Raw genomic sequence first — 14,438 nt, 5'->3', positions numbered from 1 at the left:
GGCCATTTGGCTCCTGCGGGAGCCTCCCCGACTTCCGACCGGGAAGCCCTCGCCCCCTCGTGGGTTCCACGGGCTCCCACGCCCGACGTTAGCGGGAAACGCCAGGGGTCTCCCTCGCCTGACAGCGCGGCTTTCTCCCTGACGTTTCCTGACGTTCTTCTTAGCACAGGTTTCTCACGTTGACATCGCCCCCCCCCCCCCTTTTTTTTGCTCATACCAGCCTTCCCCACCCAGTTCCCAAGAATCACGGCCACAGTCCCTAGTAGCTAGGCCACCCGTTGCTTTAGGGCCGTACCGGACTCCAGCATCAGGCCGCCCCCTGTAACAGCGGAACATTCCCACGTCAGTGCGCTCAGGTCATTCCAATCCGGTGAGCCCCAGCGCTCCCTCCTCTGACCGCCAATTAGACCTGCGGTGGAAGGATGCAGCCTCGGAGCACACCCTCAGGTTGGAGCAGCGTGTTGTGTTCTGTGTTCAGGGCGCGAGGGCGAGAAAGGTAAACAAGGAATTTGTTCTTAAAGACCTGGGAGGAGAACCTTACAGCGACATGCAAGGAGAAACTGCAAAAGTACCATTGAGCTCCATGTTGGAAGTTTTTAATACAACCCGGGTTTTAGAGGAAGTCAGGTCAGTAGGCTGGGCTCGCACAATAGAAGGCTGGGGCGGGCCGGTGTAGCTCAGTGGTTGAGCAACGACCTATGAACCAGGAGGTCACCATTGGATTCTGTTTGATTCTGGGTTAGGGCACACGCCTGGGTTGCAGCCTCAACCGTAATAGAGGCGTGCAGGAGGCTGCTGATCAATGATTCTTTCTCATCATTGACGTTTCTATCCCTCTCTCCCTTCCTCTCTCTGGAATCAATAATAATAAAAAAATGTTAAGGAAATGGGTTGGAAATAGCTGATTTTTGAAATGAGTGACCTCATTCCTCTGTAAGCTGTACACGGAGTACATGTCCCTCCCTACGTGGCCAGCCTTTGTTACAACTGAGTCATGCTTCAAGGTTTATTAGTAAATTAATGTACTCTTGCTTTTAGAAATGTATTTATTTTTATAGTTGCTATATCTGACTTCAACCCACCAAACGTTGCCTTTCTTTAAGGCACAAAGAAATAGAAGTCCCCCAATTCCTGCTCTGACAGAGCTTACAATCTATAAGAAAAATGTAAACAATGTACAGTCGCAGTAGAAAACATTTTAGCATTATGGTGATCGGTTCCCAAAATAACGGTGCACATTTACCATAGACTTCCAAAGAAAGTCGTTTCAGACTCGGTCCTTCCTCCTCAGCAAAGAGGGGCCTTCAGGACAGAGGAGGCTTGGAATGTGGGTCTGAAATGTGTAAAGACAATTAAAACTGGTAATGAATTTAATTAAAGCAGGGTTCCTCACCCTTGGTGCTGTTGACATTGGGGGCCGGGTCAGTCTTTGTGGGAGTGGCTGTCCTGTGGATGTGTGGAAGCATTCCTGGCCTCCATCTGTTAGATGCCGGTAGCACCCTCCCTCTCCCCCACTGTGATCATCACAGATGTCTCCAGATACTGCCAGATGTTCCCTGGGAGATGAAATCACCCCTCTGCCCCACACGTGCAAACCAACGGACTGCAGGGCCCCTGGAAGAAAGTAGTGGAGGATGGGAACCCTTGACCACCAGGCTGATACGAAGCAATGAGGAGCCTTTAGAACCAAGCAAAGATAATATCTAAGTAGCTGCTGAAGAAGGTAAACTTGACAGCAAAGGAAAAAGATAGATTGGAGGAGTAGTGAATGAACACAGCACAGGCTAAATGTTTTTGGGTTAATCTGCGTGTGAGGTGACATGATGATGACCTGCATTAGAGTCGTGGAAGTGTAACAGAAACTTCGATGGTCAAGATATCAAGAGACCCCATCAGAAGGACATGAACTTCCTGAGAAGTTAGCAGTAGAGTGTGATGTGTGCTAAGATAGATAAGGAGGAGATGGCCAAGATTGTTAGGGAGATGAATGTAGTTTTAAGGATACTGACAATGGAAGGGTGGTGACACCTACCAGGCAGCAGCACAAAAGGCTGGACTGGGCTTCAGAGGAGTGACGAGGACTAAAGATAAAGATGTGGTTGTAGCAGTCTGCTTAGAGGTGATGCTTGAGGGAAGAGACTGCTTAAGTAAAAGGACAAGACTGACAGGAGTGGAGGCATGAGGACCGAGACAAGTGAAGATTTGGTGGAGGGCTGGTGAATAGAACAGCCAACAAGGAAGTCCATGATGCACTTGAAGAAGCAGGAGGTGTAGGAAGGCTGAACATCTGAAAAGGGAAGGAGAAGTGCACTCTAGAGGGGTCCACAGGGCTCCGTGCTATTGAGACATCACAGGAGCAGTGGTAACCAGACTGTGAGATGACCAGAGTCAGTGTGCCTCTCCCTGGGCCTGAGCAAAGTGGCGCGCCACAGGTAGGAGAAACCGGTGGGCTTGCACAGCCCTCCCCACTCCAGGATTCCACTGCACTGCGCTTTGATGCCTTGCTGACCCTACAGTGCCCCCACACTGCAGCCTGCCCAGGATTCCACTGCACTGCGCTTTGATGCCTTGCTGAAGGGCGCTGCATCAGGCTCGTTGAAAGCTGTGAACCCTACAGTGCCCCCACACTGCAGCCTGTCGAACACCGCCCCTGCTTTCATTTGTTCCTCTGACCCTGTGCCTTTCCCTGTAGCCACAGCCGGCCCGGGAGAAGTTCTACAGCATGGCTGCCCAGATCAAGCTCCTCTTAGAAATCCCTGAGAAGATCTGGAGCTCGATGGAAGCCTCCCAGTACCTCCACGCCACACAGCTGTACCTGCTCTGCTGCCACCTGCACAGCCTGCTCCAGCTGGATTCTTCCGGCTCCCGATACAGCCCTGTCCTCTCCCGCTTCCCCATACTCATCCGGCAGGTGGCAGCGGCCAGCCACTTCCGGTAGGTGGGTCCAGCATGATGACCTCTGGTGAGGGCTGCGCTTCACCACTACAGCTTTGTGGAGGACGTCTTCTTTCCTGGGGCACCAAGGCTCTTGTCTCAAGATGTGAAAAGTCCCTGGTGACCTTTGTCATCTTTCTAGGTCAACCATTCTGCATGAAAGCAAGATGCTGCTCAAATGCCAGGCTGGGTCGGACCAAGCAGTGGCGGAGGCCCTGTGCTCTATAATGCTCCTAGAAGAGAGTTCTCCTCGCCAAGCCCTGGCAGACTTCCTGTTGGCCAGAAAGGCAGCTATTCAGAAACTTCTCAACCAGCCGCACCACGGTGGGTACCACGGGAATGCGGAAGGATGAGCTGAGGGAGACGGAAGCATCCAGAGCATTTCTGTTACTAACTCAACTAAAGGAGAGTGTTGAAGAGGATGGTTTCTTCTCGTAGGTGCTGGTGTCAAGGCTCAGATTTGCTCATTAGTGGAGTTGCTGGCCACCACTTTGAACCAAGCTCATGCTCTTTTCTACACTTTACCGGAAGGGCTGCTGCCAGACCCGTCCCTGCCATGTGGCTTGCTCTTCTCAACTCTGGAGACCATCACAGGCCAGCATCCTACTGGTAAGCTCATAGCCAACCTTTTTTTATCTTCTGGTTCATTCAAATGATGTTTATTGAGTATCTACCAGCTGCCAGCTACTATGCTAGGCTCTGGGGATACAGCAGTGAACTGGACAAATATGGAACCCACCTTTGTAGAGGTAACAGTCTAGTGGTAGAGGCAGATTTTGAACTCAAATACACACATACCTGTTTCATATCAGTATTGGGCTTTGCTCTGAATGTGAAGTACAAGTTGGCTTGGGAGCACTGACATGAGGGACCTCACCAATTTTACTTGCACTGGAGAAGTGACATTTAAACTGAAACCTAAAAGCTGAGTAAGACTTAGTCAGGTGAAGAAGGCAAGGAGAAGAGTGCCAGGCAAAGGGAAGAGGATGTGCAAAGGCCCTGAGGCACGAATGGGCCTCCCAGAGTTGCACAGCGTGGGCCTATGCCCTGCTGGAGGGAGTGGTCACCTCTGAAGAGCTGCAACTCACTGATCAGGATGAGTGGCCATCAGTTCTTCCCTCAGATCTTCAAGGGAGGTTGGAGGATGGTGAGAAACAGGAAACATACCTTTTTGACAACTTAAGTTCTACTTTGCAAATGTCGAGGGCTGCACAGCACCCAGTACTTCTCTCTCTCTTCCCCATTCCATTCCTCGCTTTCGTTGCCCTTCTCAGCCAATAGGATGACCGGAGTTGGAGGGAAGCTGCCAGCTCCCTGATGACGGAAGCCCTGGACATATTCTGTACTTCCCTTTCCCCCGCTTTCCAGGGCTCCGGTCTGCCCTGCCCAGAGGAAGACTAGATGGTCTGTGGAAATTCCTTCTAGGTCCATGATCAGCTGCCTCCTGCACACTCCCTACTGGGTATGTGCCTGCAACCAAGGTACATGCCCTTGACCAGAATCGAACCCGGGACCCTTGAGTCCGCAGGCTGACGCTCTATCCATTGAGCCAAACCAGTTAGGGCTCTAGGTCCACTGTTTAATATGCTGTTCAGAGGATGGCCCGGTTCCTTCTCACTTGGCCTTCTCTTTAGAAAAGGGCATCGGCGTTCTCCAAGAAGAGATGAAGCTCTGCAGCTGGTTCAAGCACCTGCCGGCATCCATTGTCGAGTTCCGGCCGGCTCTGCGGACCCTCGCACATCCCATCAGCCAGGAGTACCTAACCGACACGCTGCAGAAATGGATCCACATGTGAGTAGCCAGAACTTTCCTGAGGCCGGCAGGCACCACCCTGGCAGCCTCGTGTGTGGCCATAGGGCCAGTGATGAGTGAGGGACAAGCCTGACCTCCTGGATGATGCTCTCCACACCGCTCACTAGGTCATGTCGGCGCCTCACTCAGCCACCTGTCGCCAGCTTCATGGAAGGATAGCCCCTACTGTGGGGAACCAAGAAGGAATCTGTCTTTCAAAATACTACGTAGAGGATTTTAAATTCTCTTTATGTAAGAGTCCTGCCACCCTAAACTTTTATTTAGGTTTTGAAGACACTCTGTAGGGCTCTCGACTTCCTTCCAGATGCCTCAGAGAAGCAAGGGTAGGCCCGGTGAAAGGGCCACAGGCTCTCCACCCATCCAGCCAGAAACACTGTGTTCATGCGTATTTGTAACTGCTCTGAGAGAAGTATATTTATGTAATTGGAGGTTTTCAAATGGAGGCCTGCTCTTGCTCTTAATAAAGGTGTGGAATCACGAATCCAATGAGGCCTAAGGAAAATGATTGTGTTGCAGGTGCAAGGAAGACATTAAAAACGGGATCACCAGCCTGCTCATGTTCGTGAAGAGCATGAAAGGCCTGGCGGGGATCCGGGACGCCGTGTGGGAACTACTTACCAACGAGTCCACCAGTCGCAGCTGGGACGTGGTGTGCCGGCGGCTTCTGGAGAAGCCCCTCTTGTTGTGGGAGGATTTGATGCAGCAGCTGTTCCTTGACCGATTACAGGTACCGTGGGCAGTCCTGTGGCAGTCCCGTGGGCAGTCGGTTTTATGGCCAGTCCTAGTGTGATCTGTGACTGTCTGGGTTGAGTCCTGATGTGTCCTCAGTGTGTTCTTTCCCTGCGGACTTACTCCAGGGAGTCCCAGCATGCCTTCCGGGGCGGGAGGGGGTTCTCTTCTGGATCTACACAGAGATCCCGACTCAGTGCTGGAAGAGCCCAGGCCTCTGTCAGGCGGTCGGGAACGTGTCTGTGTCCATCAGCGATGACTTTGTCCTCTGCCAGCGTCATGTCATTTGAGCCTGGTGGAGAACATTCGGAATGCTGGATGGACTGCCACGTGGTCCTCTTGTTTTGAGATTTCTGAAAGGAATTGCTTTTCTCATTCTGTTTTAGACGCTGACAAAAGAGGGCTTTGACTCCATCTCCACGAACTCCAGGCAGCTCCTCACCTCCGCCTTGCAGGAGCTCGAGAGCAGCACCAGCAAGTCCGCTTCCAACAAGCACATCCACTTTGAACACAACATGTCTCTCTTCCTCTGGTCCGAGAGTCCTGGTGACCTGCCTCCCGATGCCGCCTGGGTCAGCGTGGCGAGCCGGGGCCCGTTTGGCGGCAGTGGGCTCTCCATGAAAGCTCAAGCTGTCAGCCCTTGTGTACAAAACTTCTGCGCTGCCCTAGATGCTAAACTGAAGGTGAAACTGGATGACCTCCTGGCTTACCTTCCCTCTGACGACTCGTCACTGCCCAAGGAGGTCACCCCCGTGCAAGCCAAGCACTGTGCCTTTGACAGGTACGCAGACGCCGGGACTGTGCAGGAGATGCTGCGGACTCACTCGGTGGCCTGCATCAAGCACATCACGGACTGCGTCCGGGCAGAGCTGCAGAGCATCGAGGAAGCTGTGCAAGGCCAGCAAAATGCCCTGGGCCGTGACAAGCTGCATGCAGTCCTCTTCATGGCCAGGCTCTGCCAGTCCCTGGGAGAACTGTGTCCTCACCTGAAGCAGTGCATCCTGGGAAAGTCTGGGAGCTCTGAGAAACCAGCAAGGGATTCCAGGGCTCTGAAAAAACAAGGAAAGGGGAAAACAGAAAAAGTCCTACCTACGCAGGCCCAGTGGCAGGAAGTGAAGGAGCTCCTCCTGCAGCAGAGTGTGATGAGCTACCGGGTCTGGAGCTCGGCGGTGGTGCAAGTGAGTAGCATGGCCACGTACTTGTCTCACTCCCCACTCATCCTCATCGTCTCCCTTTCACTATAGTCCAGTCTTGCCAACCTTGATCTTTTAACAGAAACGGAATAACAATTCTTATTCCATACAGTTACTTACTTTCATTTTTCTCTGCCACACAGAGCAAATGTCAAACCTCTTCCATTCATTTTTAGTCTGGACTTAGAAACCCTGGTGATTTTTCCCTTCCATCTAATGAGACAGACCCTTTCTCTGGATAAGGATCTATATTTCCTGCTCTGCACCCTAAATGTGTTCCCTATAGTCTCTGCTGTTGTCTTAAGAGCTGACACTTGCAGAGTAGTTAGCAACAACATTCCCTTTGCCGATACCAGTAATTAGCCAAGAGAAGAGTGACGTTTGCCACTTGCCACCCCATGTGACCTAAGCAGCAGAAGCTCTAGAGCAGGGGTCCTCAAACTTTTCAAACAGGGGCCAGTTCACTGTCCCTCAGACCGTTGGAGGGCCGGACTATAGTTTTAAAAAAAAATATGAACAAATTCCTATGCACACTGCACATATCTTATTTTGAAGTAAAAAAAAACAAAACGGGAACAAATACAATATTTGTATTTGCATGTGGCCCGCGGGCCGTAGTTTGAGGACCCCTGCTCTAGAGTCTGAAAGAAACTCTGCAGGATCTGAGTGGCCTCTCTGGGCATCTGCCTTTTATTACCAGGTTTTAGCTCATGGATTTGCCCAGTCATTACTTTTAGATGATGCTGGCTCAGTCCTGGCCACGGCCACCAGCTGGGATGAACTAGAAATTCAGGAGGAAGCGGAGTCTGGCAGCAGCATCACATCCAAGATCCGACTCCCTATCCAGGTAAGCCAGGGCCCCTGTCAGAGCCGGACTGAGACCTGCTCTGAGGAAAGGGAAGAGCTTAGAAAATCACTAATGGTCAGCTGCTGAGGGGGAGCTGCAAGTAATAGTTACAACTTTCTGCTGGGGGTGGGGGAGGCCAAGTGGCCATGGGGCCAAGTAGATAGACTGCTCCAGAGTCAGTGATGATTCTTCCCTTTTGTAGCACTGGCTCTGCTAATTAGAGAACCACTTACCCTTTAGTGAAAACAGCAGCGTAAAAAGGTGCCACCGAGGGAATGACAGCCAGTGTCACTCGGATCTGTTAGCTGGGCTGTAAGAGGGGCTGATTGGAGAGGTCAAGGTCTTGGTGTGAAGCCAGGATAGATGGACCCATATTTACTGCATCTCATTTAATCGGTGCAAGTTGGCGACTCGGTGCTCCTTTGTTCTTTCAGCCGTCCTGGTATGTGCAGTCCTTCCTGTTCAGCTTGTGCCAGGAAATTAATCGGGTTGGAGGCCATGCCTTGCCCAAGGTGACGCTGCAGGAGATGCTGAAAAACTGTGTGGCTCAAGTAGTAGCTGCCTATGAGAAACTCTCAGAAGGAAAAGAGACGAAGGTAGGTGTTTGAGGTTTTCTCCATTAAACACTGAAATAAACCTTAGCTTTCTCTGGGCTCTGGGCAGTGCACAGCAAGGACTCTGGGTGCTGAGGGTCACTGAGCCCAGGCTATCGAGTTGGTAGTGGCTGCGAGTTTAATTACACCATCCTCAGGAGTCAGGCAGGTCTTCATAAAAAGGCAGTCAGTACAGTGGGAGGAGGAAGGCCTCAGAGTAACAAAGACCCCTTCTGACCAGGCAGTCACACACCGGGGTTTGGGGCGAATCATTTACATCTCAGTTTCCTCAGGATCAAATGTGGTCTCTTAAGCTAAACTTCTCTGGGGCTGGGAGGAAGTTGGAAGGATTACAAAGCACAGCCGTGGCACGGGAGGTATTTAAGAGTCCCTGCCCCTGCCCCCTCTCCTCTCCTCCATGGTCTGGGAAGCATTCTGCCCTCGTGGCATATTCTCACTTCATTAGTAACACTTTTAAGACAGGCTCACCTCCCAATTTGGGAAGAATTCAGGTAAGCCTTCTCTCCTGAGTTTGCTCACAAGGCCTCTCCTTCATGCAAGGGGCGTTTTCCCTTTAACATGACCATCTCCAGCACCTGAGACCTTTTTTAAGGGCTGGGTCCTCCCTGTGGTTGGGTTTTAAGACCAAGTTTCTAACCTGTTTTGTTGTGAGATTAAAGTGGTATGAATGGAAAAAACATCTGCTTCTGAAATAAGCTGGGACTCAACCAACCCGTGACATGGAAGTCATCTCGCATTTGTTTGCAGAGAGAAGGTGCATTTCCAATGACCCAGAACCGGGCACTGCAGCTGCTTTACGACCTGCGGTACCTCAGCACTGTGCTCACAGCCAAGGGTGAAGAGGTGAAAAGTGGCCGCAGCAAACATGACTCCAGGTAGCCTCACCCCAGCTCTCCCAATACAGCCTCTGCCCAATGCAAGAAGCCCCTTTCCTGGGGAGCCCCCAGCCAGCCGTGCTGCACAGTAGCTGTGCTTGTTTTAGACAGGAAGCTCCTGTTGCCAGCAAGATAAATACTGACCAGCTGCTGGATACATTCCACGGCCAGGCGGAGTAAGTGGGATCTCATTCCTCTTCTCCAGAGTCAGCCTACCAACTGCTGGGTATAATTGGAGCCTCCAGTGCCCTCCCTAAACACAGCATGGGAAAAATGGACTTGACTTAGACATCCCATCAGCCCAAAACTCTTGAGGATTATTAGGCACAACAATTAGTAACAAGTGATACTGAGCCAGCAATTAAGAATAAATCCAGCTCCAGGATTTCCATAGCATTCAAGTACCAGGAAATGGGTTTTTGTCCTAAAAACTGTGGAGACTCATCATCCTAATCCTTTTCTTCAGAATTGAGAAAGTAACTGACTACTTGGAAGCACTCATTGATCCCTTTGACCTGGATGTGTTCACACCACACCTCAACAGCAACCTCACACGCCTGGTGCAGCGAACTTCTGTAAGCCAGTCCCTGTGAAAGATAAACCCGCTCTATTTTTTTTGAACGCAAGCTGCGGTTAGTTATAAAGACTGAAAGAGGATTAGGTAAGATCTCACTGCTGAGATTTGACCCCATTCATGGTAGATAAGGATTATTCAGGTTTTATCCAGGCCTCAGAAAGGAATAAAAGAGCCATGTGACTCAGATTCTGACAGGTGGTAATTTTTAAGCATTCACACACTGAAAAGAACGTTCCCCAAAATGATGATCACGAAGTGACTGATTACTGACAGAAGCGGCTTAAACTGGCCAATAAACCTGTGTTTTTGTACCCCCTTCTTGTCTTGTCAGGTTCTATTTGGACTGGTTACTGGTACAGAGAATCAGTTCACCCCCAGGAGCAGCACATTCAACTCGCAAGAACCCCATAACATACTGCCGCTGGCATCGAGTCAGATCAGGTAACGATCCCACCAGGCTTCTGCTGGCCCCCAGCTTCCTGTTCATGCCACTGAAATGCCTTCATCTTCTCTTGGAGGTTTGGACTTCTTCCACTCAGCATGACAAGCACTCGAAAGGCCAAATCAACCAGCAGAAGCATCGAATCCAAAGCCCAGGTTAGTGCAGAAATCAAAAGGTTCATCCCTATGGATCCTGTCCCATTTCCCACCAAACCACCCAATTGGCTCCCCTTAAAGAATCGATAAAGAACTGAATGACAAAATGCACTAATGCTGCTTTTAATGGCGGCGCAATATAGAAGTACAGGTTTTACTAGCTTGAGCTGATAGGTTTAAAAGGTGCTCATTTACACTATCAAGTAGCCTCATATAGAAACAGATCTCAGGCTGCCGAGGCTGGAGATCTGCAGGACAGGAAGGAGGTTCTTGGGTTTTGTAGGATAAAAGAGTGAACTGCTAACCCAGCACTATCGTTATACTTGTTTGGAAAAAAAAGGTTGGTTTTGGTGATGGTTTCATCTTCCATTTCTTTTACTTGGGTGGTAAATAAAAGGAAATTTGCTTTCTTGAGTTTTACATTTTCTTGTTAATACACGTTTTGTTTCAGGAGGTTGCCATCCATTAGCCTGCAGGAGGAGTCCTGGGTATTTCTGCATTGTGTTGTATACATGTGTGTTTGAGAGCTCAAGTGCTGGCTTCTTTCAGCATTTAGTTGTTTACTTTATTGCTAGACAAAACAATAGCAATGAATCCTTTCCACATTCCCTGCCACAAACCCATTAAGATCCAAAATCCTTGTCAAACATCTGGTTTTAAAACTTGAGAGATGGTAGTAAAAAAATTCTTGCACAAACCATCTACTCCATAAGCAGTGGCCTGTGCAGTAACTTCCCTCCCCAATTCTAAATTTCTACTTCAAGTAACTGACCTTTACATTCTGTCCATAGTAGAGGAACCACCACGGAAAGGTGTAGATTTACCCTTTCCTACAGTAGTTCCATCTGCAAAGTTTAGTCGTCCCCATGTCCTCTTCAATCCCCTGAACTAGAGCTGCCCGTGCTTCTCAGGTCTGTGTGCTGTGTGCACTCCGAGTGGGGTGGGGTGGGGCGGGGCGGGGCGTGGCGGAGGTGAGCAGGCAGGAGGATCTGGGTGGACTCTAAGGCACTTTCCTCTCCATGCCATGGCAGGTTGTCCCCCCGGCACTCTCCCGAGCAGATGACCCGACGCATCCCGGCTCCTTATTCAGACAGTTTGTCAGTGAGGACGAAGACTCTACACCTTCCTTATTCAAACTTGGTTGGCTCTCTAGTATGACTAAGTAACATGGGACCTGGCCATCACTCTCTAAATAAATACTACTGCATCATTTCTACTAACGGTGCCTCTGCTCATCTGTTTCTAAGCCACGCTAGTCTGTCCAGTCTCAGTGGTGGAATGCGGCCCCTGGTTACTGTTAGTGGGGTCACTTCAATTCTAAAGGGAATCCTTGGCCAACAGTCTCACAGCACTGTGACTTCAGACATCAGTTCCGATAGCTTACACTGTCACCATTCAACAACGCTGCAATTCTCGACACTACAGGGTAGAATTATCAGTGAGATCACATAAGCTGCCGAGAGAACAAGTTTGTAAGACAAAAAATCATTACATATTTCTTGACTGTTGGAACTGCAATGTTTTCTACCCAATCGGAGATGTAGGCTCTGAGCAATAAGGTGACAATTATCTGCATATACAAGAACCTGAAAGACATTCTCTTGGAAATACAAATACACAACAGAGAGGAGACAGTTACTGGGGAGGGTGCTTCGCATACACAGCCTCACCTGGACCTGACTCTCTGTTACAAAGGAGAGCATTTCCAACCGCACAGCTACATACTAAGAGGTAGTATGGCAATTTCAGTGCAAGACTGAATCAAGGTCTATATTTTGGAAAAAAATGTATGTTTCTTCATGGAAACTACATACTCTTTACTAGTTTATTGAATTTAAAAAATTGAAGATCCCGCATTTTTAAAAGGCCTTTTTACATAAAGTAGAATTTCTAATTGACAGATTTGGAAATCAATCTGAATTGGACAAACTATGGACTCAACACGCAGATGAGATTTCCTCATACCATTACCTTGACATGGATTTGATACCCACCCTCAAAAGAATCCTATAAAAAATTGCTTCAAAGCCCCTTTAAAATTGCAATAGTGCAGCAAAACCACAAGTAAACAACTGCCTGTTAACCTGTTATTTCAAATATAGAGTGGAAAGCCAACAGGCATTTTTTGTGCAATTTTTTAAAACATCGTAAGATGAAATATCAAATCTGCACAGCGCTGTCCCTTCACAGAAGGCAAGAAACCACCAGCCCATCATGTTGGAGGCCGGCCTCGGTGCTGTAGGCTATGAAAGTGGGCCTCCTTCAGGGTCTGGTTGATGTGGAAGTAAAGGCCTTGGCATAGTGCAGACTGCTCAGGTGCGGGCTGAGGGGTGTTGGGGCTGGACCCGGTGACGATGTGGTTCAAGCTACTTTCTGGCCCACTGGCCCTGTCCGGGCTGTTGATGCTGCTGCTGCTGCTGCTGCTCCCGCCACTGTCACTGCTTGAAGACTGGAAAGAAAAAGGAACAGTTTCACAACTAGGCTACTTGTTTCTTAAGAACTTTACTGTGGTTTAACTTAAGAATATTCTTCCTACCTAGTCTGAGAAGTACCAGATCAAAACATATACTGAGTTAGCCCAGCTGGTTAGCTCAGTAGTTGAGTGTTGACCTATGGACCAGGAGGTCACAGTTCGATTCCCAGTCAGAGCACATGCCTAGGTTGCAGGCTCAATCCCCAGTAGGGTGCAATGCAGGAGGCAAACGATCCATGATTCATCATTGATGTTTCTCACTCTCCCTCTCTCTGAAATCAATAAAAATGTATTTTAAAATATTTTAAAAATATATATACTGGGCTTGCCCTAGCCAGTTTGGCTGTGGTTAGAGCATCGGCCCACAGACTGAAAGGTCACAGGTATGATTCTGTTCAAGGACACATACCTCGGTTGTAGGCTTGATCCCAGGCCCCAGTGGGGGTGCATAGGGGAGACAACCAATCAATGTGTGTGTCTGTCTGTCCCTTCCACTCTCTCTTAAAAAATTAATGGAAAAAAATATCCTTGGGTGGATTAATAATAACAATAACATACTGGGCTTTACAGTTTACAAGTTACGTTCACCTAAGACAATGGTCAGCAAACTCATTAGTCAACAGAGCCAAATATCAACAGTACAACAATTGAAATTTCTTTTGAGAGCCAAATTTTTAAACTTAAACTATATAGGTAGGGAAATTATTACTGACTTAATTAGGGTACTCCTAAGGCTTAGGAAGAGCCACACTCAAGGGGCCAAAGAGCCGCATGTGGCTCGCGAGCCGCAGTTTGCCGACCACGGACCTAAGGTATTTCATTCTATCCTCACAGCTACCTTGTAATGTCAAGTGGGATTACTGTCCCCATTACACATCCCTAAGTGGCAGGGTCCAGACTGAAGCACAGGCCTTCTACCGCAAATCCCTTCAACTACATCTTAACTCCTTTACATGTCTTCTCTATCTTGCCATTCATTCCAATAATTTCTAATAATCAAGGGAACAAGTTCTCAGCCTGTAAGGCAGGGGTGGGGAATGCCCAGCCCGGAGGCCAAATAAGGCCTGGGAAGTCATTCAGTCTGGCCCTGCCAAGGCATTAGAGGTGAGTTAATTAAATGTTTGAACAAAAGTAGCAGACGAATTCTGTATGGCCCTCAAATGATGTTATAAAAATCCAAATGGCCGTTGGCAGAAAAAAAGGTTCCCCACCCCTACTCTAAGGGTAAGTATCACTCATTGGTACAGGATGTAAAAAAGGTATCCACATAACAGATAAAATGGCTTCTGGGAACAAGTAAGAATAAAAAATAAAAACCTGTGACAATTTGTGGTTATCTCAAGGACGAAAATGGTGTTCTCTGAATGCAGAACACATTCTGAGATTTTAATATACTTCTTGTAAAGTGATATTAGCATTTTTGCAGTTCGATGTGTGTATATGTGCATGTGCACGAACCTGTCTAATATTTTAATGTAACTAACATGACTGGGTGTCTTAGTCATCCTGAAGAAGCTACTCAGAGATCCCTAACAAGAGTCACTCAGAAATCTCCTTTTTTCCACTAGTAGGGGTCTCAAAAGAGAAGGCTATGGTAAGGATCCTTCAGAACTACGGTATTATACAATTTTAATACGGCAATCATTTAATTAGCACTCTCCTCTATTTACAACTCAATACAATATTATACTAGAACAGTGATGGCGAACCTATGACACGCGTGTCAGAGGTGACACACAAACTCATTTTTTTGGTTGATTTTTCTTTGTTAAATGGCTTAAATATAT

The 14,438-nt window shown here is 48.5% G+C and overlaps 2 protein-coding genes across 5 annotated transcripts in view; one reads left to right on the top strand and one right to left on the bottom strand.

Annotated features, from left to right (window-relative positions):
- Positions 1 to 11,398, top strand: part of COG1 (component of oligomeric golgi complex 1) — a 12,019-nt gene extending 621 nt beyond the window's left edge. The window contains exons 2-16 of the mRNA XM_005861954.2: positions 408 to 496; positions 2,533 to 2,604; positions 2,693 to 2,934; positions 3,077 to 3,258; positions 3,373 to 3,543; positions 4,569 to 4,725; positions 5,263 to 5,473; positions 5,862 to 6,653; positions 7,369 to 7,515; positions 7,950 to 8,111; positions 8,877 to 9,004; positions 9,471 to 9,579; positions 9,913 to 10,022; positions 10,100 to 10,178; positions 11,210 to 11,398. Coding sequence (XP_005862016.1) covers positions 408 to 496; positions 2,533 to 2,604; positions 2,693 to 2,934; positions 3,077 to 3,258; positions 3,373 to 3,543; positions 4,569 to 4,725; positions 5,263 to 5,473; positions 5,862 to 6,653; positions 7,369 to 7,515; positions 7,950 to 8,111; positions 8,877 to 9,004; positions 9,471 to 9,579; positions 9,913 to 10,022; positions 10,100 to 10,178; positions 11,210 to 11,344 — 2,786 coding nt within the window. The 3' untranslated portion in view covers positions 11,345 to 11,398. The remainder of the gene's footprint in view (positions 1 to 407; positions 497 to 2,532; positions 2,605 to 2,692; positions 2,935 to 3,076; positions 3,259 to 3,372; positions 3,544 to 4,568; positions 4,726 to 5,262; positions 5,474 to 5,861; positions 6,654 to 7,368; positions 7,516 to 7,949; positions 8,112 to 8,876; positions 9,005 to 9,470; positions 9,580 to 9,912; positions 10,023 to 10,099; positions 10,179 to 11,209) is intronic.
- A 587-nt stretch (positions 11,399 to 11,985) lies between these two features.
- FAM104A (family with sequence similarity 104, member A) overlaps positions 11,986 to 14,438 on the bottom strand; it is a 27,963-nt gene continuing 25,510 nt past the window's right edge. For all 4 annotated transcript variants that reach the window (XM_014536091.1, XM_014536090.1, XM_014536093.1 and 1 more), the window contains one exon: positions 11,986 to 12,627. In XM_014536091.1, coding sequence (XP_014391577.1) covers positions 12,391 to 12,627 — 237 coding nt within the window. In that variant the 3' untranslated portion in view covers positions 11,986 to 12,390. The remainder of the gene's footprint in view (positions 12,628 to 14,438) is intronic.

The sequence above is a fragment of the Myotis brandtii genome, unplaced genomic scaffold, assembly GCF_000412655.1.
Source record: "Myotis brandtii unplaced genomic scaffold, ASM41265v1 scaffold157, whole genome shotgun sequence".
NCBI lineage: Eukaryota > Metazoa > Chordata > Mammalia > Chiroptera > Vespertilionidae > Myotis > Myotis brandtii.
The sequence above is the reverse complement of the archived record's forward strand: the minus strand, read 5'-3'. Positions and strand labels throughout refer to the sequence as shown.